The following is a 23,686-nucleotide window of genomic DNA, read 5'->3' on the forward strand; positions in this document are numbered from 1 at the left end:
ATTTATTTTTTATTTTTATAAAATTGTAAAATTGGTAAGCTACTGCTTGACTTGGCAATTTAAAGTATCTGTGAATTGTTTATAATAAGTAAAGGTCCTAATACTTCAAAAACCAAATCCAAACCAGTTCTTTTGGCATGTTCAGTATTTTAGACTTTTAGACAGAAATTGTCACATGCTTATTATTATGATTCTTACTGAAATAGAGTTTCCAACTCTACTAACATGATAAAATTTTATCTGAATTATCATTGCGATAACTAGTGTGAGAGAAAGGAATTGATATTTTCTGTAATTGTTTGATTTATGGGTGCTGATATAGTGTTAATGGACTTGGGAAACATAATTTATTCCTCCATATATTTTTATAGTTACAGCATTTCACTTTCAGTCTAGTAGATATTAGATATTTCAGACTTTTTTTTCTGTGTTCTAGCCTGTGTTTATGTAAATTATGAATCAGACTTTTGATATTGTAGGTGGGGTTAAGTAGGAAGTAAATCAGTATACAACGTAATTAGTGTAGAGTACCTACTATTTTCTGTTTGACTTGTATAAAACTAATTTTTCCTTGTTTTTTTTTTTCTCATTTTAGTACTTTAGATAGCAGACCAAAGAGTAGCAGCCCTATCAGATTACCTGAAATGAGTGGAGGACAGACAAACCGTACGGCAGAAACAGAACCACAACCAAGTAAGATTATACATGGAGGAATATTTATAATTAGATTTACCTATAATTATGGTTTGAAAAAGAAAATACATAAAAACAAACTAGTACCCTCTGGCAATGATTTACTACTTCTGATCTCTGAAATATAAATTTAGATATTTTTATATGTCCTCTTTATAGGTGTTTTGCTTTTCTTCGTTGATTCTTATCTCAAATGTAAGTTCAAGGTATTGGATTGGAAACTTTTAGAAGCTCTTTGGTCTATGCAAAAAGGAGGATCTGCTTCCTAGAAGAGCTTTCAGTTTAAAATATACAACCTAAGATGCAAGATACATTTTTTTTCCTTTTTAGTTTTACAGTATTACTGGCACTATGAAAATAAATTTTCATGCATTCCCTCCTTTAATCCCCCTAATAACCAAGTAAGAATTATTTGACATATCCTTATTTTTCAGAAAGGAAGTTAAAATTTAGATTTAGTAACTTGCTTAAGATTAGACAGTGGTGAAGCTGGGATTTGAATTTGTGTTTCTCTGACTTTGTCGGGAATACATTCAGCTACAAGTAACAAAAAATTCAACTGTAAGGATTTAAACAAATGACAGCTTATTTTTCTAACATAACCAAACCTGGAGGTTGGCAGTTGCTGGCATTTGTTTAGCTGCTCACCATTGTTACACCGTTAGGGGAATAGTTTCTCTATGATTCCTTTAAGTTTTCCTCATATTAAAAGTGTTCCATTTTTGTTTGAATTTGAGGCAGAAACCAGGATGTTGCAAACTGCAGCTGTTCTCTTTCATTAGGAAAGCAGAGGCTCTTCCTTTAATCTCATTGGTCAGAACTGGGGCTCATGGCCACTCCTGACTGAAAGAGACAGAGAAAGTAGGGAGCAGCATTGTCCCAGTTGGGTTATACAAATCATGATCCTTTCCTGGTGCTGTACACATAGTCACACACCCCACCCCGCTCCCCTTTTCCCCCAAGTTGGCATTCTGTTAGTAGGGAACCAGGTAGGAGTGGATATTAAGGAGGCAATACTAGTGTCTGTTACCCAAGTAAGCACATTTATGATTGACATTTTCTGTGATTTTGTAAATGGTAAATTTGCAAGAATTAGAATCATATTAATAGTATGATGAATGAAGCTCAAAACTAGAAGTAAAAGTATAGAGCAAGCTTTAGTAAATTATTGGCTGTTTGATGGCCTTTTTTCTTTTTTGAAAGATGCTAAAAAGGAAATCTTATCTTTTCCTGTGTTGGAGTGTAGGAACACAAATGACACAAAGATATTACCTTTAACTGAATTCTTGTAGCTTGTGAAATTGTTTTGTGTTCGTTTAGTTAACTATATTGCAATACTGTAAGAACTCAGCCCTAATTTAATCCTGTTGCTTAAGCTGTGACTGCCTTTGAAAGATATTTTTGAAAGGCTTTCTAGATAATTCCCCATATTTTTATATTCATCTAGCTGAGTGTTAACCCTCCATCTTTTTTTAAGTTTTTATTAACAGTGGTTTGTGTTAAAAAGGGTGCTTGATTATGCAAAAACAACATGTGGAACAATAAGTAACAACATATGTGGGACAATGTGCAAACAAAAGTATCTGCATTACTCAGATTGATTAACTTCATACAGTGGTTACTGCTAATAAAGAAATGAGTTGAAAATTTTTATTTTCCATCTGCAGTGACCTGTACTAAAATTAATATGTAACTTCTTATTTTTAGCCAAAAAGGCTTCTGGAATGTTGTCCTTCTTCAGAGGGACAGCAGGGAAAAGCCCCGATCTCTCTTCCCAGAAGAGAGAGACCTTACGTGGAGCAGATAGTGCTTACTACCAGGTTGGGCAGACGGGCAAGGAGGGGACCGAGAATCAAGGCGTTGAGCCTCAAGGTGTGTTAAAGAAGAATAAATATGCTTATTCTAGGCTTTGATTTTTAAATTTTAGTTGCATATATTTCTTACAGCCTTAAATAGATAATTCTTAGTGCTGAAACTGTGGCATTCCTTCTGTTCTCACTTGTCAGTGTGTTAGAGTGGAAAAAGCATGGCACTGGGAGAGTCCACCTAGTTTCAGATTTCACTGCCATCGTGTACTGTGTGGTAGAATCAGAAATCTTTAGTTTCCATAACCTGTAAAGTGGCAAAAACAATGTCTTCCAAGGTGGATGTGACATTCCACATGTAAAAACATCTGTCTCAATATGTAACTCATATTATATACTCAAATGTTTTCTTTCTTTTCAAGTCCCTGTAAAGTTGCAGCTATTTATGTTGCCCTTCGTTTTGACATTTAAAAATTATGTCTAGTGCTGGGTGAGATAGCCCATGTCTATCATCCCATCACTTTGGGAGGCTGAGACATCAGGATCACTTGAAGCCAGGAGTTTGAGACCAGCCTGAGCAATAAAGTGTGGAAAAAAAAAATGTGTGTGTGTATGTATGCATGTGTGTATCTACCTCATTGTGTTTGGGTATAGGTTTAGATCAGGAATAGGCAGACTGTGATGACCTCTTTTTGTAAATTAACGTTTATTGAGAAAACACCCATTCATTTACTTATCATCTGGTTACTTTCACTTATATTGGCAAGTTGAGTAGTTGGAACTTTTTCAGAGTGAAATATTTACTCTGTCTCTATACAGAAATAGTTTGGTGTCCTCTGGGTTAGTCTATGAATTAGTAGTTTTAAAAACAGCAACTGCTGGGCCCAGTATGGTAATCCCAGCACTTTGGGAGGCCGAGGTGGGTGGATCACTTGAGACCAGGAGTTGGAGACGAGCCTGGCCAACATAAAGAAACCCCATCTCTACTGAAAATAAAACAATTAGCCGGCCCTGGTGGCGCATGCCTGTAATCTCAACTACTTGGGAGGCTGAGGCACGAGAATCACATGAACCCAGGAGGTGTAGGTTGCAGTGAGCGGAGATTGCGCCATTGCACTCCAGCCTGGGTGACAGCAAGACTCTATCTCAAAAAAACAGACAGACAAAAAAAAACAACTGCTATAATAAACTTTGACTAGTAATTAAGATACCTGTTTTGTATTCTATAGGCTGCTTGCTATTGGGCTGTAGCTGTTTATAATGGCATCCTTGGAAGGCCTAGATGCTTCAAAAATTATTTTGAAATGTGAAACTTAGGGGACTATTTGTTCTTCTAGATATTAAGATGTATTTCAAATCTCTAATAATTAAACAGAAAGTAGTAGGCTTGCAGTGCAAGTCAGTAACATATTAAAAAAATAGCTCTGACATAGATTCTAGTATATTTTATGTATAAAAATATATTTTAAGTATATTAATATATAATTGTATTATATGTTAATTATGTTGTATAATTATATATGTTATATGCTAATAATAAAGTTATATAACTGGTATATAATTTTGTTTTAAAATTATGTTTTATAAAATAATATTTTATACATATTTTATATAGCTTAGTACATGATAAAGCAGTGCAAACGATTGGGGAAACATTATTCTACACACATGGAGAAAATAGTCATAATAAAGAAGCCATGGAAGTTCTTGGTATAAGAACTGAGTTACTATATTGCCATTGTAGGAATCATTCAGTTGTAAGAAAAAGTATTCAACCTAAATTCTCTATTTTTCTAATTTAAAAACTGAAATTCCAAAAACACTTAACATTTTTATTGTAATCATTTAGACAGTTTAATTGTATATCTTATGCTTGCTTGATAGTGACTTGAGTAGGATATTTTTGCTTTTAATTTGCTAAGTTTTTTTGTTACATCAAGGAAAAAGGAAAGGACAAAATGAACTGATAATTACTCAAAACCTTGGCTTTACTAATGATATTAAACCTTTTAGATGAAGTAGATGGAGGAGATACACAAAAGAAACAACTCATAAATCCTCATGTGGAACTTCGTAAGTATGAGATATTATATCATTGGTTTGGGGAGAGGGACTACAGTTGAGCCAACTCTATTATTTGAGAATTCTAGCTTCATACTGAATAAATGTCCCAGTTCTTGAAATGAATATTAAGTCTGTGTGCTGATGTGAGGTATATTTAATCTATAGTTTGTAAAATATACATTTTATGTATAAAGAAATTTTATCAAAAGCATAATTTATTTGTAAATTATGCTTTCATTTCTTTTTTTTTTTTTTTTTTTTTTTTTGAGACGGAGTCTCGCTCTGTCGCCCAGGCTGGAGTGCAGTGGCCGGATCTCAGCTCACTGCAAGCTCCGCCTCCCGGGTTTACACCATTCTCCTGCCTCAGCCTCCCGAGTAGCTCGGACTACGGGCGCCCGCCACCTCGCCCGGCTGGTTTTTTGCATTTTTTAGTAGAGACGGGGTTTCACCGTGTTAGCCAGAATGGTCTCGATCTCCTGACCTCGTGATCCGCCCGTCTCGGCCTCCCAAAGTGCTGGGATTACAGGCTTGAGCCACCACGCCCGGCCTGCTTTCATTTCTAATAGTTAAAACATTTACTTATGTAATCTAGAGCCACAGAATTTTGACAATTGGATTTAGAATTGTGTATATGGGTGCCAGAAATGTATTATCCAGAATAATATGTACATTACATTTTAAGATATTTATTAAGCATTGCTCTAAAAGTACAATGATATTAATATGGTAGGTAATAAGGGTAAAATTAGAACTCAGTCATATTTTTTTGTGTGTGATTTTCATTTTTTTCTCTTTTTTTGGAAAATATGTAAGGATGGTCATATGATGTTCTTTAATTCCCCCTGAAGATCACTTTAACAAAATTGTGATAAATAGGGATTTGGATCTAACATGCAAAATGCCATCATGGAGAAACTTAAATGGTTGTATTTGGCCAGGGCAGGGGATGTGGGAGCGGAGGAGGAAGATATTTTCTGAGTCGTAAAGCTTTTTTAAAAAACTTCTGTTGTTTATAGAATTTTCCGATGCTAATGCCAAGTTTTACTGTCGGCTCTACTATGCGGGAGAGTTTCATAAGATGCGTGAAGTGATTCTGGACAGCAGTGAGGAAGATTTCATTCGTTCCCTCTCCCACTCATCCCCCTGGCAGGCCCGGGGAGGCAAATCAGGAGCTGCCTTCTATGCAACTGAAGGTGAGCCTTTCTCATTGTTTATTGATTGGTTCAGTAGTCTCCATCTCTTTCCCTCAGAAAATGCAGCAGGAAGGATATTGCTTAATAAGAACTTTCATAACTATGACCTACTAGATTTAACAGAGGTGTTTATAAAGTTTTGTTTGGTAGTTTTAAAAAGTAGATCTTCTAGAACTGAACTTAGATGTGTTATTGACAAAAGTAGAGGGTATTTGACTACATAAATCCATAGGATCCCTTCAGTTCATTGAGAATTATGTTCTGATGAAAATTTTCACTGACATTAGAAAATTTCCCTTAAAATCATAAAACAACCCAATTATTTAGGATCTTTGGAATGATGTATTATAGATTACAATATATATCGTGATTGAGTAAACACATAAAATTTCTGCCTTTTAGATGATAGATTTATTTTGAAGCAAATGCCTCGTCTGGAAGTCCAGTCTTTCCTCGACTTTGCACCACATTACTTCAATTATATTACAAATGCTGTTCAACAAAAGGTAGAAATCTAAAACCGTGGTCTGTAATCAAAGTTTGGTGGCTTTTTTCACATCCTGAGTCTTTCTGTTAGTCGGTTCTTGTGTTGCTATAAAGAAATACCTGAGGCAGGGTAATTTGTAAAGAAAAGATGTTTATTTGGCTCATGGTGCTGCAGGCTGTGTATACAAAGCATAATTCTGGTAGCGTCTGTTTCTGGTGAGGGCCTCAGGAAGCTTACAGTCATGGTGGAGGGCAAGGGGAGCCAGCATGTCACATGGTGAGAGATGGAGCAAGAGAGTGGGGTTGGGGGTGGGGGGAAGTGCTGCATTCTTTTAACTAACCAGATCTTGTGTGAACTCAGAGCAAGAACTTATTACTGCAAGGAGGACACCAAGCCATTCATGAGGGTTCCACTCCCATGACCCAAACACCTCTCAGCAGGCCGCACCTTCAGCATTGCAGATAACATTTCAACATGAGATTTGCAGGGGCAAACATCCAAACTGTAACAGTCCTAATGGCAGTTTTCTCTGTGGTAAGATATATGCAGGACAGGAATCGATCTCTGTTATGCTATTGAGGTATTATAGGACTCAGAGATCTTAAACTCTGTATTTCCTGCATGTGTTAGTGAGGAACCAAATGATCTTGAGCAAGTTGCCTTTAATTAGTTTATATAAAAAATCACTTAAGACATTAAGACTGGATGAAATTAGGTGCACATTCAGTAGTTGGTAATTTTGCTGAGACTGAAACGTGTATTGAGAAACAAGGGGATACTTCCTTTAGCTAGAAAGAGAGGCAGCCAGTGGCCCAGGTTTGCCCACTTGCATTGAGCAGCCACCAGTGCCCCCCACCCCAACCCAACTGTCATCTTAGAATCATGAAAGAGTTACATAGTTTTGGGGTTTTTTTTGAAGTTATCATGGTTTCTTGCATAGTTTTGGGGGAAATTACATGTCATAATGAAGTTTTTGAATTTGATCAACTGAAGGATTATTCCTTGGGAGAATGTTAAGGATCTAGTATTTTTATTGGCATTGCTGGTATACTCACTTCTGAGATTCAAGAGTCTGAGTTTTTTTCAAAGTCCTCTGGTCATATTAATAGAAAATTATGTTCAGTTATTACATGGATAATCCTTACATTGGTATAAAATTATAAATAACCCTTTTTGATAAGAATTTATTTTGACCTTCTCTTGATTAGAGGCCCACAGCATTGGCCAAAATTCTTGGAGTTTACAGAATCGGTTATAAGAACTCTCAGAACAACACTGAGAAGAAGTTAGATCTCCTTGTCATGGAAAATCTTTTCTATGGGAGAAAGATGGCACAGGTAAGGGTATTGGACTATGTGAAGCATTTAGCTACTGGAACTTTTGTACCTTTGGTTCTTAAATACAGTGAATCAGAGAGTAACATCCTATTTTATAGTAAATATTTAACTTTGGTTACTAGCCCATATTTAACTTTTGACTTGCTCAGCCTTGGAGAAAGAACGAAGAGGAATTATTCTTGTGGGGCGTTCTTAAAATACAGCATATCCAATATTCTAGAATCACAGAATTGGTAGAATAAGAAGGCAGATCTACTTCCCACATCTTTTTTAAAGATTAAGAAGCTGACACCTACAGAAATTAAGTACTTAATCAAAATCACTCAGTTATTCCTAGACTCAGGTTAGTCTAGATTCTAAAACAGTACTCTTCAAAGAGCTAGTCCTTGAACTGTTTGTAGTCTGTGATAAGGAACGTGTGTGCTAGAATGTAATTCAGTGCACTGCTTTCTTCATTGAGAACACCTTCTATGAGAAAAATGTCAGCTGAACTAAATAATATACTTACTAATGTAATTGATTTATATTCTGGCACTAGTTCCCTAATGTCGTAGTGAGCCAGGAGCAACTGACCAGCATTGGTCTGTAGAATATACTACAGATTGTACTGGTCCTGGTACTCAAGTCCCCTGTCCTTTGGGTGCATTGCTTTTCCTACCACCCAAATATTCCTACGTTATGCTTTTCTACATTGCTGTAAGTAAGTGTCCAGAGTTTGGTATCAAAACTTTGTTTCTTAAGACTATTTGCATCTCTCTCTGTCTCTCTTTCTTTTAAACACTGTTTTGTGATCCAATGATATATTTCTGGAGTTACTTGTTAATGTATCTTAAAGTTGATTAAATTGGCCAGTGTATTTCGGAAATGTTTCAGTAATTGAGTACCTAGGTGTTAATTTTAAATGATAGAATTATATTACTGTGTATTTTATGTACTATACAATGATATCAACATGCATTTAAAAACTTATGATTCAATTTTCAGTTAAACTTTGGAGTGTATGTAATGGTACTGACTATAAGGAGTCTTTCTGCCTTTTTGATTTACTTACATTAACTAATTTGTGGCAACCCATACATAAGTGACAAAGCATTTTCTTTCTCCTAGGTTTTTGATTTGAAGGGCTCTCTTAGGAATCGGAATGTAAAAACTGACACTGGAAAAGAGAGTTGTGATGTGGTCCTGCTAGATGAAAATCTCCTAAAGATGGTTCGAGACAACCCTTTATACATTCGTTCTCATTCCAAAGCTGTGCTGAGAACCTCGATCCATAGTGACTCCCATTTCCTTTCTAGCCACCTCATTATAGATTATTCTTTGCTGGTTGGGCGAGATGATACTAGCAATGAGCTAGTAGTTGGAATTATAGGTAAGTCAATGAGTATCCTACTTATATTTCATGATTGAAGTCAGAGTCAAATTTTAAAGATTCTGTTGAACTTGGTCTAATAGCTTATTGAATATTTTTACAAACTTTCATTTGACATTTCACAAATAACAGTTTTTTATTCTAGTCTCTTCTACTCAGTTTCCTCATTTTCATTATCTTTACCAAAAATATGTGAATTCAAAAAGTCACTTATAAATGAGGCCCTTTGTGATTGTTGTGAGGATTAAACAAGTTAGTGTGGAGAAAACCCTGAGCACAGCACTTGGCACATTGTTAGCACTCAGTAAAAGTTAACTGTCATAGAAGTAGTAGTAATAGTCATTGCTATTGTCATTTGATTATATTTATTAACATAGTTTTATTGCTAATTTCACTCCTTCTACCCCCAGATTATATTCGAACATTTACATGGGACAAAAAGCTTGAGATGGTTGTGAAATCAACAGGAATTTTAGGCGGACAAGGTGAGCAGAATTTTTGTTTTGTTTAAATTGTTCACATATATTTCTTATCAGTTAAAATTTTAAAAGTGGATACTGATTCTTTTTTTTAGTTGTAAAAAATAAGTGATTATCATTGATTTCATTGTCATTTCTAAAGTGACCAAACAATAATGAGAATTGTATAGGTGGGGAAATACTGGGTGTACATTTGAGTTAAAATGTCAGAGGTTCTCAAAAAGATTTCTTAAAAAGCCAGATGTTCTGAATAAGAGATTGTCTTTAATTAACACTTGAGACTTCCAAGTTCTCTAAGCACTGTTAGCTTCATTTGTGCTTTTAGACATCTCTCATCTCTAGGCAGGAGCTAGTTTTTTTAAACAGAAACTCTACCAGGTAGGACCTTGTCCCATGACATGTGGCATAGCAGATAACCTTTGCTGCTCACTTAGACTGCTTCTGCATGTGTATCTTTATGGCAGTTTATATGAAAGAACATGGTCAGTTGACTTCAGTTGTCCAATCATTTAACAGCTTTCCCCCCCTTTTCTCTTTCATAATCTTAGGTAAAATGCCAACAGTGGTGTCTCCGGAGTTATACAGGACTAGGTTTTGTGAGGCAATGGACAAGTATTTCCTAATGGTACCAGACCACTGGACAGGCTTGGGTCTGAATTGCTGAAATCAAGCACATATTTTGAAATGGACTGTGAAGGAAAAGGGGACAGGAACAAAGGACCAAAAATAAGCTACATGTTTTATTTGTTCATCGTGTTCACCACTGTATACAAAGGCTTTTCAGTTCTGTGGCTCTTTAGACTGTCCGTAATGGAATGGTAAAAACTCCCATGAATTTGCACTTTGGTTTTTGATACCTGTGGATTAGCTGTCTATAGGTTGGGAAGTGGCGTGAAAATTTTCTTAAGCTAAAATACAGAGATGTTTCAAAGGGCTGAAGTTGGAGATGAGTAGATAGGGTAAAAAATGGGTTACATTTGCTAGCTTAATTGTTTTAAGAAGAAAACAATGTCTCATAAATTGACTATCCTGGCATCACATTTAACACATTCTCTACTTAGAAAGCATTTGTAGAGCTGCTGAATTTGTTTTGTGTTTTTCTGTAATAATTTAATGTTACTTATTAGAATTTCTGAAACCTTTACAAAAATTCTGATTTATTCCATTAATGGCCAGTTAAACACATGGGCATTTATTGTTTTATTGAGGAATTTGACTTAAACTGAGAATCCTGTCATGTTCTTTATCTTTCCAGCTTGCCTGTTTTTTAGTATGTTTGATGTTTTTAAAATTTTGTTTTCTCTGTAGATGACAGGAGGCTACAGCCATTAACTTTAAGCCTTCTTTTTGCGATATTTTTAAAACTTGTTTAAAACTTTTGTGCAATTGATATATTAAACTGCATTTACTTGCGTATGCTCATATTCTAGGGTTTTTTTCTCTATTTTCAGGGTATCATAGTAAATCATTAGTAAATGAGTCTGTAGTTACTAAACCCTAATGAAATAATTATTAATAAAGGATTTTTAAAATATAAAATAAATTAGGCCCAATCCAAGAAATTGAGTGAGAGGGAAACACTTGTTTTTTTCACAGAGGCAAAGTGTCTTTTCAGTATAACCAGCAATTTATTAGTGACATCTATAAAATAAAAAAATTTCCACTTGGACATCCCCTTTCCAACTTTCTACATAATGGCTAGTTCTGACTGCTAAAAAATGTTAAGAAATAGGCTGGGTGCGATGGCTCATGCCTATAATCCTAGCACTTTGGGAGGCCGAGGCGGGCAGATCACCCGAGGTCAGGAGTTCAAGACCAGCCTGGCCAACATGACGAAACCCTGTCTCTACTAAAAAGACAAAAAATTAGCCAGTCGTGGTGGCATATACTTGTAACCCCAACTACTTGGGTGGCTGAGGCAGGAGAATTGTTTGAACCTGGGAGGCGGAGGCTGTGGTGAGCTGGGATTATACCATTGCATTCTAGCCTGGGCAACAGAGCAAGACTCTGTCTCAAAAAAACAAAATGAAACAAACAAACAAAAAAAGAAAGTTGTTCTTAGTAAGGAACTTCTTGTTTAATAGCATTTTTGTTTAAAAAGTGATCAGAAGTAGTAAACTATCTTTGAGGAAATACTGTAACCCCAGAATATTTCCTCTTGACTTCTTTTTGTAACAAGGATAATTTAGGGATTTATAAAGTTGTAAGGATTTCACTGTTTTTGGACTGCCTATAATAGCACATTAGCCTTCACATAATAAGAAATCTGGACAAGTTCAGTTACACAGTATGATGAATACTTGAGTAGGAACATTATAGAAAATTTGCTTTAGAGAATGAAGGCAGTAGGTTGGTATTTGGTGCTTATTAAAAATGTGGTTTGTTTTGAACTGGAAGCAAGTTGACCAAGGACTTATGACTAATGTGATGCTAAGTTCTGCTTGGCCCCTTTTAAAAATGTGTATGTGCCTTTTAAAGATACACAAAACACTGAGGATTTTAGTTTTGAAATCAAAGACTAGTAAAGGAGCTGTACAGAAGTAAAAAAATAAATGCGGAACATTATTCGCTTATTTTGTGCCCAGGAACAGTGGATTTTGTATCTGATTTAAAATGCCAACAGTGTCTTGTCTCTGTTCATTTTTTCTGTGAGGATACTTAGTGTTATTTATCCTGTCCATTTCCTGTACTCCCCTAGTCATGAACACTTGAAGTATAAGGTGTCTCCTACTAGGTGCAATCAGGTTGTTTCTTTTAGTTTCAATTCTATGTGCATAGCAGGAATGCTCAATAGGAATGGCTTCTGACAATAATGTGTCCTGTTGATTTTCTTTTCCTTGCCCATGGCTTGAACAACTGTTTTAAAGTACTTTTGTCTAGTAGGTAACTTTGTGGCAAAAATTTTCAATATAATACATTCTGAAACAGTAGTTGCTGCCTTGCAAAGGTAATCTCTCCTTTTAAAATTGGACAATATTAATGAAGGGGAAATGTAAAATTTAACTATTTCTGTTGAGTGGTAGAACTGTATGTCTGGTCCCTTGCTGCTCTTGTTTAGGCCACTATCATAGATATGAGATATTTCAAATACTGTACTACTCAGTGTTAAGTATTGAATGGCTGTTTTCCTCTCCTTCAAGGCCTAGAGTATATTAATTCTGAAAATTTAGGAATGAGGAAGAAATCTTAATACTTCCTTCCTTAACATACAATATGAGTCCCAAGAATAATTGATAGTAGCAAGAGAAAACTATGTCAGTAACATGTTGCTTTGTACAAAAACCTTATTTATAAATGTGAAGCTTTTTGATGCCATCAAAACTAAAAATAGGAAGGATTTACTTTTTTCTAATTCTGACATAAGAAAAATAATGGGAATAAACTGTTGCAAGCTCTTTTGTAGTTTATTGAATACTTTATATTCAAAATTTCTTACAAACTATAATTTTTTCCATGATTTAGCAGTGAGTGGTTTTCTAGCTTTGGCTCTTATTAGATACTGTAAATACTAGGGTTATATTGACATCAGCTTTTGTGATGGCTTTGTGGTCATCAGCTTCATGACATTTTACCCATTTGCAGTGACCCTGTGTAAAACTGCCAAGGGAAGTAATTATCTGTAGGAGTTTGCTGAGCTTGAAGAGTGAAGTGTTGTGAATGAGCCTGATCATAAAACGGATCAAGCCATTCATTATTCCTCAAGTATTAATATACTGACTTATGCAGTATTTAAACCATCTAGTGCAATCCCTTTTTGGTTTTTTTTGTTTGTTTTTGTAACACAGGTGCAGTGTATTATAGAAAAAATAAAAACTACAATCATTAGCAGTTTTAATACTGCTGTGTCAGTTTTGTAAAAAATGTACATTGTCTTTTGACATGTTGAATTTTAAACTAGAGAAATGACATTGTAAATCATAGTAGTCTCTTTTAATTTAATATGAAAAATGCCACTATATTGAAAGTACTTAATGTATTATATTGTATATATTTCTCTACTTTGGTTCTAGCTATTTTATATGATTGATATGTTATTTAAAAGATAACTGCCTTGAACTTTTGGAGACTTGTAATGTAAATAAAGAAATCTTAACAAACTGAGAATCTACTTACTCAACTTAGTTTTGAATCTGCTTGAAGAAATTGACAACAAAAGGAAATGGAGTTTGTCCTGCAAGCCTAGTCTCTGTGTTACTGATGGAGGGTGTCCAGGTTCTTGGCGTTTTGAACAAAGAATTGGACAAAACACACAAAGCAAGGAAAGAATGAAGCAACAAAAGCAGAGATTTATTGAAAACGAAAGTACGTTCATTCCACAGGGTTGGAGCACTGGGGCACAAAAGCTCCCGTTACAGAACTTTCTGGGGTTTAAATACCCTCTAGGGATTTCCCATTGGTTACTTGGTGTACACCCTGTGTAAATGAATTAGTGGCCTGCAGTCAGTCTGATGTGTTGCAGAAAGCAACCCATCAGGTTGAAGTGAAGTTACAAAGGTTAAACCCTATGCAAGCGTCTGGTTGTGGAAAACAACCAATCAGAAGCTCAAGTTACAAAGGGTACAGCCTATGCAAGCATCTGATTGGTTGTGGAAAGCAACCAATCAGAGGCTGAAGTGAAGCTACAAAGTTACACTCCTATGCCAATGTCTGCTTGCAGAAAGCAGCCAATCAGAGATGCTTTAAATTTTCCGTCTGCCCTGCAGAAAAGGGAGGAGGGTGCTTGCAAAGGGAGTCACTCTGAATCGGCCTTAGGTTCCCTGCCTCCAGACTATTCTGCTTCATCTGGCCTGGCAGTGTCGCTTTCTGTTCTTCTGTTCTCTTCCTGGTTAACCACTGGAGAATCCGTAACTTAGGTAAACCCACAGTTCATTTCAGCCAATAATGGGCAAGCAGCATTGCCCTTCTTCTTCTGATAGGGCACTAAAGGAAGAAGTCCCGCCCTCTTCCATTTGCGATTGGCTGAGCTTGTGGGTGGGCAGGGCTCTCCTCTGCCAGTGCCTCCGTGCTCCAGGGGACCAAAGGTTCCCCTACGCAAAGGGAGGCTTCCGTCCCACAGGAACTCACACCTGTGGGCACGAAGCTGGGAGACCCATCCCCTGCCTGGGTTCATGCAAGGGAAGGCGAGGGTCACTGGGTAGAGCGTCCCCTGAGAGGTGGCTGGGCTGGTGGCCAGCTGTGCAGGGAGACTGGGAGGTGGCAGATCTGCGGGGCGCCCAGTCGCTGCCTCCATGTTCTCGTGCTGGGCGGGAGGAGCGGATGTGGCTCGGGAGGCAGCCCGCTCTCCAGTCCCCATCCACCCACAGGTTTCTTGGAGAGAAATTATCTGATAAAATTCCTGGGTTAATATCTTAAAAAATGGAGAGTTTTTAAAAATGATTTTTCCCTTGAAAATGACCTTTTTATGCTTCGAAGCAGTTTGTCACCAGCATAGTGCTTTTTCTTTTCTCATCTTTTTCTACGGTAAACGAAAGCATTTCTTCAAGAAGAAGGCACAGGTTCCTTGAACAGGTAAGAAGAGCTCCCCACTTGTCCTTCCGCCTTCCGCGGAAGCAGCCCCCACGGGGTCTCCTACTGGTCCCTAGGAACTTTTGTGTCACACCCGGAGCCGTGGCCTTCCCGAGCCCCTCAGGGTCCCTTCCCTAGCTGGGATGAGGTCAGAGTGCTCCTCGCAGGTCACTTGGTCCTGAGGTCCTTGCTCAGGCGCTGAGCATGCCTGGGGTGCAGAACCGTGGTTCTGGGCCAGACCTGGCTGAGACCGTGTTTGTGCAGCGAGTGGAGGCCGCTCCCAGGGCCCTGCCGCCCTCCCGCTCGCTTGAGGCTCTGGAGTCTGGCGGGTGGCAAGCCACCCTAGGAGCTCTACCTGGCCTCGTCCATCCAGCCACCCACCAAGCGCCAGGGTAAAACAGCACCTGGAAGCAGTCGTGGCCTGCTGCCACCAGGTGCCTTCTGTGATGAAGCTGGGGACCAGGGTTGCAAGGCCCTCCTCTTGTTGGCATCAGCCAGGCACGCAGTGCTGTCTTGGCTGACCCAGGCCGTATGGCACCCGTTGACTGAGAAACCAACCTGAGTACCCCGCCGCACCTACCGCTGGTCTCGGACATCAGCACCCCAAAGGGTATGTTGGAGTCCCATGGTGGAGGTGCCGGCCGCTCCTCCATGCACTTGATGTATATCGAGGATCCTGTGCTTGACATCACAGGAGGCATCAGCCAGGAGCACGTTGCTGGGATGCCAGTCTAGGCTGAGGACGGTGGAGCCAATGGGCTTCTTGATGTACTTGCACACCCACCAGTTATTCTCCCACTGGAAATAACAGATGGCGATAACACACAGCTGCCACCCACAGCAAACTTGTCCTGTGGGCCCAGCACACACAGCAGGCAGTGGGTGTGGGCTTACCCGCCCAGTCCATCAGCGTCCACACAGAGGCCTTGTGGCCTGTGCCACAGGTCATGATGAGGTTACTCTTGGAGGCCCAATTGATGCCTGTTACCTGCCCGTTGTGCTCCTTGAGCTCAGGCACCTTGGCCCACTTGGCCCCACTCTTACAGCTGTGCACTTTGTGATTGTTGAGGCAGATGGTGGCCATCTGGGTGCGGCCCTTGCTCCAGGCTTGGCAGCGATGGGTTCCTGCAGTCAGCTGTGGGAGGTTGTAGTTGCTCTCCTTTTCAGAGTACTCCAGCTGCAGACTCTGGGCAGGACGCACACAACCAGTGCTCTGGTTTTTTGAAGTAAAAAATGCATAATGCAATTTTACCATCTTAGCCATTATTTAATTGTAAAATCTGGTAGTGTTAAGTGTAACTGTGTTGTTGTGAAACAGATCTCCACAACTTTTTCATCTTGCAAAACTAAGTAACTCCTCTTTCCCCCTACTCCCAAGCTCCAGGTAATTACTGTTTCTGTTTCTATGAATTTGACTACTTACATTACCTCATATAAATGCGTCCATAAGTATTTGTTTTTTCTTGCCCGGTTACATCACTTAGCATAATTTCTTAAGGTTCATTCAAGTTGTAGCGCGTCAGGATTTCTTTCTTTCTTTCTTTTTTTTTTTTTTTAAAAAAAGGATGAAGACTATTCCTTTGTATGTATATACCACATTTTGTTTATCCATTCATTTTTCTTCAAATGTTTGGGTTGTGTGATGTTTAATTATGTGTCAGCTTGACTGGGCAAAGGGTTGCCCAGATAGCTGGTAAAACATTATTTCCAGAAGAGACTAGCATTTGAATTGGCAGGCTGAATAAAGAAGATCTGCCCTCATCAATGTGGATGGGCCAGAACAAAACAAAAAGGTGGAGAAAGGGCCAATTCTCTCCCCACCACCCCCGTGCCCTTGAGCTGGGACATCCATCTTCTGCCATCAGACATCAGAACTTCTGGTTCTCAGGCCTTCAGACCCCAGAAGTTATACCAGTGGTTTCCCTGGTTCTTAGGCTTTTGGACTCAGACTGCGGTTTCACTGTATGTTTCCCTGATTCTCAGGCCTTTGGACTTGAACTGAATTACAGCATGAACTTTCCTAGTTCTCCAGCTTCCATACGGCATATTGTGGGACTTCTTGACCTCCATAATCATGTGAGCTAATCCCCATAATAAATTTCCTCTATGTATCTATTTCATATAGATATGATATCTATATATCAATCCCATAGATAAATAGATGTCTCATATGTATATCAATGTCTCTCTATATAGATGTCTCACATATGGTATCTGTGTATCTACTTCATCTCTATATATCTAGTCATCTATATATAGATGTCTCATATCTATATAGATATATCTATATCAAAGATGCATAGGTATCATATATATGTCTGTTTCTTTGGAGAATTCTGACTGATACAGGTTGCTTCCACCTTTTGGCTGTCATGAGTAATGCTGCTGTAACCATGGGTATGCAAATACTTCTTTGAGACTCTGCTTGAAGTTATTTTGGGTAAATACCGAGAAGTGGATTGCTGGATGATTTGGTAGTTCTAATTTTAATATTTTGAGGAAATTCCATATTGTTGTCCATAGTGGTTGCACCATTTTATAATCTCACCAAGAGTGCACAGGGTTTCAATTTCTCTACATCCTTACCAACACTTGTTTGTGTGTGTGTGTGTGTGTGTGTGTTTAGTGGATGTCCTAATGGGTGTGAGGTGACATTTCACTGCGGTTCTGATTTGTACATCTCTGATGATTGGTGGTGTTGAGCATCCTTCCATATGCTTGTTGGTCATTTATATATCATCTTTGGAAAAAATGTCTATTCAAGTCTTTTGCCTATTGTTTTTCCTTCCAACTTTTATTTTAGGTTTGGGGGTACATGTGCAGGTTTGTTACATGGATAAATTGTGTGTCATGAGGGTTTGTTGTACAGATTATTTGGTCGCCTAGGTAAATGAGCATAGTACCTGATAGATAGTTTTTTGACCTTCCCCCTTCTTCCACCCTCCACCCTGAAGTAGGCCCCAGTGTTTATTATTCCCTTCTTAGTGTCCGTGTATACTCAATGTTTAGCTCCCACTTATAAGTGAGAAAATGTGGTATTTGGTTTCCTGTTCTTGCATTAACTTGCTTAGAATGATGGCCTCCAGCCGCATCTATGTTGCTGCAAAGGACATGATTTTGTTCTTCTTTATGGCTGCATAGTATTCTGTGGTGTATATGCACCACATTTTCTTTATCCAGTCCACTGCTGATGGGCATCTAGGTTGATTCCATGTCTTTGATATTGTGAATAGTGCTATGATGAACATATGTGTGCATGTGTCTTTGTGGCAGAACAATTTACATTTCTTTGGGTATATACCCAGTAATGGAGTTGCTGGGTCGAATGATAATTCACTTTTAAGTTCTTTAAGAAATTCTAAACCTCTTTCCCCAGTGGCTGAACTAACTTACATTCCCATCAGCAATGTCTAAGTGTTCCATTTTCTCCACAACCTCACTAACATCTGTTATTTTTTGACTTTTTAATGATAGCCATTTTGACTCATGTGAGATGGTATCTCTCTGTGGTTTTGACTTGCATTTCTCTGATGATTAGTGATGTAGAGCATTTTTTCAAATGCTTGTTGGCTGCATGTGTCTTCTTTTGAGAAGTGTCTGCTCATATCATTTGCCCACTTTTTAATGGGCTTCTTTGTTTTTTGCTTGTTAAGTTTCATGTAGATTCTGGATATTAGACCTTTGTCAGATGCATAGTTTGTGAATATTTTCTCCCATTCCATAGGTTGTTTACTCTGTTGATAGTTTCTTTTGCTGTGCAGAAGCTCTTTAGTTTAGTTAGGTACTACTTGTCAATTTTTGTTTTTGTTGCTTTGTCCATTTTTAAAAATAGAGTAATTTGATTGTTTTATTGTTGCATTGTAGGAGTTCTTTATATATTATGCATGCTATCGTCTTATCAGATATATGATTTACAAATATTTTCCCTTATTCTGTAGGTTGCCTTTTCACTGTTGTGTCCTTTGATGAACAAAAGCTTTTTTTTTTAAAATTTTCTGTTATACTTTAAGTTCTAGGGTACATGTGCACAACAGCAGGTTTGTTACATATGTATACATGTGCCATGTTGGTGTGCTGTACCCATTAACTTATCATTTACATTAGGTATATCTCCTAATGCTGTCTCTCCCCCGGCCCCCCTACCCCATGACAGGCCCTGGTATGTGATGTTCCCCTTCCTGTGATCTCATTGTTCAATTCCCACCTATGAGTGAGAGCATGCGGTATTTGGTTTTCTGTTCTTGCGATAGTTTGCTGAGAATGATGGTTTCCAGCTGCATCCATGTCCCTACAAAGGACATGAACCCATCCTTTTTATGGCTGCATAGTATTCCATGGTGTATATGTGCCACATTTTCTTAATCCAGTCTGTCACTGATGGACATTTGGGTTGGTTCCAAGTCTTTGCTATTGGGAACAGTGCCACAATAAACATATGTGTGCTTGTGTCTTTATAGCGGCATGATTTATAATCCTTTGGGTATATACCCAGTAATGGGATCACAGGGTCAAATGGTATTTCTAGTTCTAGATCCTTGAGGAATCGCCACACTGTCTTCCACAATGGTTGAACTAGTTTACAGTCCCACCAACAGTGTAAAAGGACTCCTATTTCTCCACATCCTCTCCAGCACCTGTTGTTTCCTGACTTTTAAATGATTGCTATTCTAACTGGTGTGAGATGGTATCTCATTGTGGTTTTGATTTGCATTTCTCTGATGACCAGTGATGATGAGCAATTTTTCATGTGTCTGTTGGCTGCATAAATGTCTTCTTCTGAGAAGTGTCTGTTCATATCTTTTGCCCACTTTTTGATGGGGTTGTTTGTTTTTTTCTTGTAAATTTGTTTGAGTTCTTTGTAGATTCTGGATATTAGCCTTTTGTCAGATGGGTAGATTGCAAAAATTTTCTCCCATTCTGTAGGTTGTCTGTTCACTCTGATGATAGTTTCTTTTACTGAGCAGAAGTTCATTAGTTTAATTAGATCCCATTTGTCAATTTTGGCTTTTGTTGCCATTGTTTTTGGTGTTTTAGACATGAAGTCCTTGCCCATGCCTATGTCCTGAATGGTATTGCCTAGGTTTTCTTCTAGGGTTTTTATGGTTTTAGGTCTAACATTTAAGTCTCTAATCCATCTTGAATTAATTTTTCTATAAGGTGTAAGGAAGGGATCCAGTTTTAGCTTTCTACATATGACTAGCCAGTTTTCCCAGCACCATTTATTAAATAGGGAATCCTTTTCCCATTTCTTGTTTTTGTCAGGTTTGTCAAAGATCAGATGGCTGTAGATGTGTGGTATCATTTCTGAGGGCTCTGTTCTATTCCATTGGTCTATATCTCTGTTTTGGTACCAATACTATGCTGTTTTGGTTACTGTAGCCTTGTAGTATAGTTTGAAGTCAGGTAGCGTGATGTCTCCAACTTTGTTCTTTTGGCTTAGGATTGTCTTGGCAATGCGGGCTCTTTTTTGGTTCCATATGAACTTTAAAGTAGTTTTTCCAATTCTGTGAAGAAAGTCATTGGTAGCTTGATGGGGATGGCATTGAATCTATAAATTACCTTGGGCAGTATGGCCATTTTCACGATATTGTTTCTTCCTATCCATGAGCATGGACTATTCTTCCAATTGTTTGTGTCCTCTTTTATTTCACTGAGCAGTGGTTTGTAGTTCTCCTTGAAGAGGTCCTTGACATCCCTTGTAAGTTGCATTCCTAGGTATTTTATTCTCTTTGAAGCAATTGTGAATGGGGGTTCACTCATGATTTGGCTCTCTGTTTGTCTGTTACTTACCCAAGTAAGACTATTGGAAGGAAATCTCTCTACATTGAAAATAAATAGAGTACTGGACCTTTTCTGGGTAACATTTCAAAAATGTATTGCTAGCAAATTCTGTGGTTTGGCTTCACAGATGGCACTAAACAACCTTGCACTGTCATTGTTACTTGGATTATAACTAAGTATTTCAATGTGAGTGAATATCAGATTACAGGATAATATTCCTGGTTTGTAGGAAAAAATAGTGGGATATGGAATAGCTCAAGTGTTCCCCTAGTTGGCTTGACCAACACCCGTGACTACAGTTGGATGGATGGACCTTAACTTGGTCAATAAATAAAATACATTTCTATAGTTACCAAGTCTAAATTAAAGGGTTTCTCTGTCAGGTGTTTCACAACCTGTTTTACCCTCATAGCCTAACAGAAGCACACTGGAATTGAGGATGTGCAGATGCCAACATGATTGATGATAAGGGTTGTGAAAGACACAGAATTCCAATTTGGTTGTTCACAGGTTCCACTATGACCTTGTCTAAACCAACACTGGTCTCTTTTTTTTTTTTTTGAGATGGAATCTCACTCTGTTACTCTCGGCTCACTGCAGCCTCCACCTCCTGGGTTCAAGCGATTCTCCTGCCTCAGCCTCCCAAGTAGTTGGGAGTACAGGTACCCACCACCATGCCCAGCTTATTTTTGTAGTTTTAGTAGAGACAGGATTTCCCCATGTTGGCCAGGCTGGTCTCAAACTCTTGACCTCAAGTGATCCGCCAGCCTCGGCCTTCCAAAGTGCTGGGATTACAGGCGTGAGCCACTGTGCCTGACCTGGTCTCATTTTTATGTGGCAATAAGATATATAAAAGATTCCTACCTAAGTGGTTAGAGAAATGTGAACTTGGATATCTGGTGCCTTCCCTTACCAGATACCCCACTTTGAATACTAGCCACATTACAACTGGGGTTGTTTTATATATAAATTAATGCCATGTAGATAAACCTGATGAAACATCATAGACAACCCACTTGTGTATTGCAACTCTAAGTTCTAAGTAATGAAACGGCTTTTCCAAAGCCTGGCAATGTATGATGTAGAAAGAACAATCCTAAGCTTTCCAAAGTAATGAACAAGCATCTGGTGCCACTATACAGACTGGGAAGCATGCCATTTACAAGTTAGCAGTGTAGCCTCTGTTGTACTCCAAAATTGTGTCCTAGATATGCTGACTGCCCACCAGAAGGGAGCTTGTACAATCACTGGCAACAATGTGACTTCTATATAAATTAGAAAGGAAAAATTGTGTCTAATCTATATCATTTAAAAAGAAAGGTTGGCCGGGCATGGTGGCTCACGTCTGCAATCATAGCACTTTGGGAGGCCGAGGTGGGCGGATCACGAGGTCAGGAGATTGAGACCGTTCTGGCTAACACGGTGAAATCCTGTCTCTTCTAAAAATACAAAAAAATTAGCCAGGCGTGGTGGCGGGCGCCTGTAGTCCCAGCTACTTGGGAGGCTGAGGCAGGAGAATGGCGTGAACCCGGGAGGTGGAGCTTGCAGTGAGCAGAGATTGCACCATTGCACTCCAGCCTGGGCGACAGAGCGAGACTCTGTCTCAAAAAAAAAAAAAAAAAAATTTACATTAGGTAAATAAGGCATAGTCCAATTAACTGATGAACCGACCTATTCCCACAACTGGGAGACTGGTTCAACAGAATATGGACCAGTGTGTTCAGATTTTTCTCTGTTGTAATCTATGTTCTTCTTTCATTACCTTCTGTTACCTCCCAACTCCTAATATGAGTCTTTTCTACATAGGAAATGATCCAATCTTTGTGAAACTTCATGTGAAGTTTCAAATGGGGGAAATGAAGGAACGAACAACCCACCTCCCATCCCCAGTTTATACCCACCTGTGTTAGCTCATTTGCATTGCTATGAAGAGATACGTGGAGGCTGGGAAATTTATAACGAAAAGAGGCTTAATTGTCTCACAGTTCTGCAGAGTGTATAGGCATGGCATCGGCATGTGCTCAGCTTCTGGTGAGGGCTTCAGGGAGCTTACAATCATAGCTGAAGGTGAAGGGGGAGCACGCATCTTACATGGTGAGAGAGGGAGCAGGAGAGAGGGTCGGGGGGTGCCAGGCTCTTTAAACAACCAGCTCTCATGTGAAGTAACCAGAGCCAGAACTCACTCATCACCATGGGGATGGCACCAAACCATTCACGAGGGATCTGCCCCTTCACTCAAACACTTCCCCCTAGGCCCCACTTCCGACTTGGGGATCGTATTTCAACATGAGATTTGGAGGCGACAAATATCCAAACCATATCACCACCAGAAAGGCATCAAGATTCCTTTAAACTGAAAACATTTGGACAAACCATCGCGGAAAGAAGCCTTATCTGACCGAAAGCAGAGCTGTCCAAGAGTTCTGTTATCATAAACTCCTTGTGAGGGAGTTTCCAGACAGTGAGGTGACAGATGTTTGCAAATGTGACCTTAAAAAATAAAGTTGTGTAAATGAGTCTTATCAGAACCTTTTATACTTTTTCACTGAAGCCTCAGCTGGTATATAAACCCTTACCACTGGCTCTTTGGGAAGTGACTCCTTATAGAGCTCCCTCAGGCATGGAGAATAAACTTTTCTCCTGTTCATGTATTTTCCACTAATTCACAGGCCCTAGACCGCTCAGATCTAAGTTGACAGATGAAATGTTTTCCTCCCAACATGACCAAGCTTATAGTGCTTTTATGGTATATCTGTAGAGATTGCAGTCAGGCATAACACTGTTAGGGTTGCAGTAACTTTCAGGAAATGCTCAAAGTTTAATTGATTTAGCGGTCTTGCACTGGATGAGATGACTCTGAGTCATCATAGGTAGCAAAGTGTTAGTTTTTTGCCACTCACTGTGTGTTGTGATATGACATACTCATAATGGGGTAGGACAAGATGTCAGTTTTGCTTCCACACTTTCCCTACT

At 38.7% G+C, this 23,686-nt stretch overlaps 2 protein-coding genes across 2 annotated transcripts in view; both read left to right on the forward strand.

Annotated features, from left to right (window-relative positions):
* The window catches only part of PIKFYVE (phosphoinositide kinase, FYVE-type zinc finger containing), a 93,077-nt gene extending 79,535 nt beyond the window's left edge, over positions 1-13,542 (forward strand). The window contains exons 34-42 of the mRNA XM_025404915.1: positions 596-693; positions 2,401-2,565; positions 4,512-4,571; positions 5,579-5,755; positions 6,158-6,261; positions 7,451-7,579; positions 8,687-8,948; positions 9,359-9,433; positions 9,976-13,542. Of these exons, the coding sequence (XP_025260700.1) occupies positions 596-693; positions 2,401-2,565; positions 4,512-4,571; positions 5,579-5,755; positions 6,158-6,261; positions 7,451-7,579; positions 8,687-8,948; positions 9,359-9,433; positions 9,976-10,091 (1,186 nt within the window). The 3' untranslated portion in view covers positions 10,092-13,542. The remainder of the gene's footprint in view (positions 1-595; positions 694-2,400; positions 2,566-4,511; positions 4,572-5,578; positions 5,756-6,157; positions 6,262-7,450; positions 7,580-8,686; positions 8,949-9,358; positions 9,434-9,975) is intronic.
* Positions 13,543-14,435: 893 nt separating this feature from the next.
* The window catches only part of PTH2R (parathyroid hormone 2 receptor), a 128,028-nt gene continuing 118,777 nt past the window's right edge, over positions 14,436-23,686 (forward strand). Inside the window, exon 1 of the mRNA XM_025404918.1 lies at positions 14,436-14,935. The gene's annotated coding sequence lies outside the window, so the exon portion shown is untranslated. The remainder of the gene's footprint in view (positions 14,936-23,686) is intronic.

Source organism: Theropithecus gelada, chromosome 12 (assembly GCF_003255815.1).
Source record: "Theropithecus gelada isolate Dixy chromosome 12, Tgel_1.0, whole genome shotgun sequence".
In the NCBI taxonomy this organism is placed as follows: domain Eukaryota; kingdom Metazoa; phylum Chordata; class Mammalia; order Primates; family Cercopithecidae; genus Theropithecus; species Theropithecus gelada.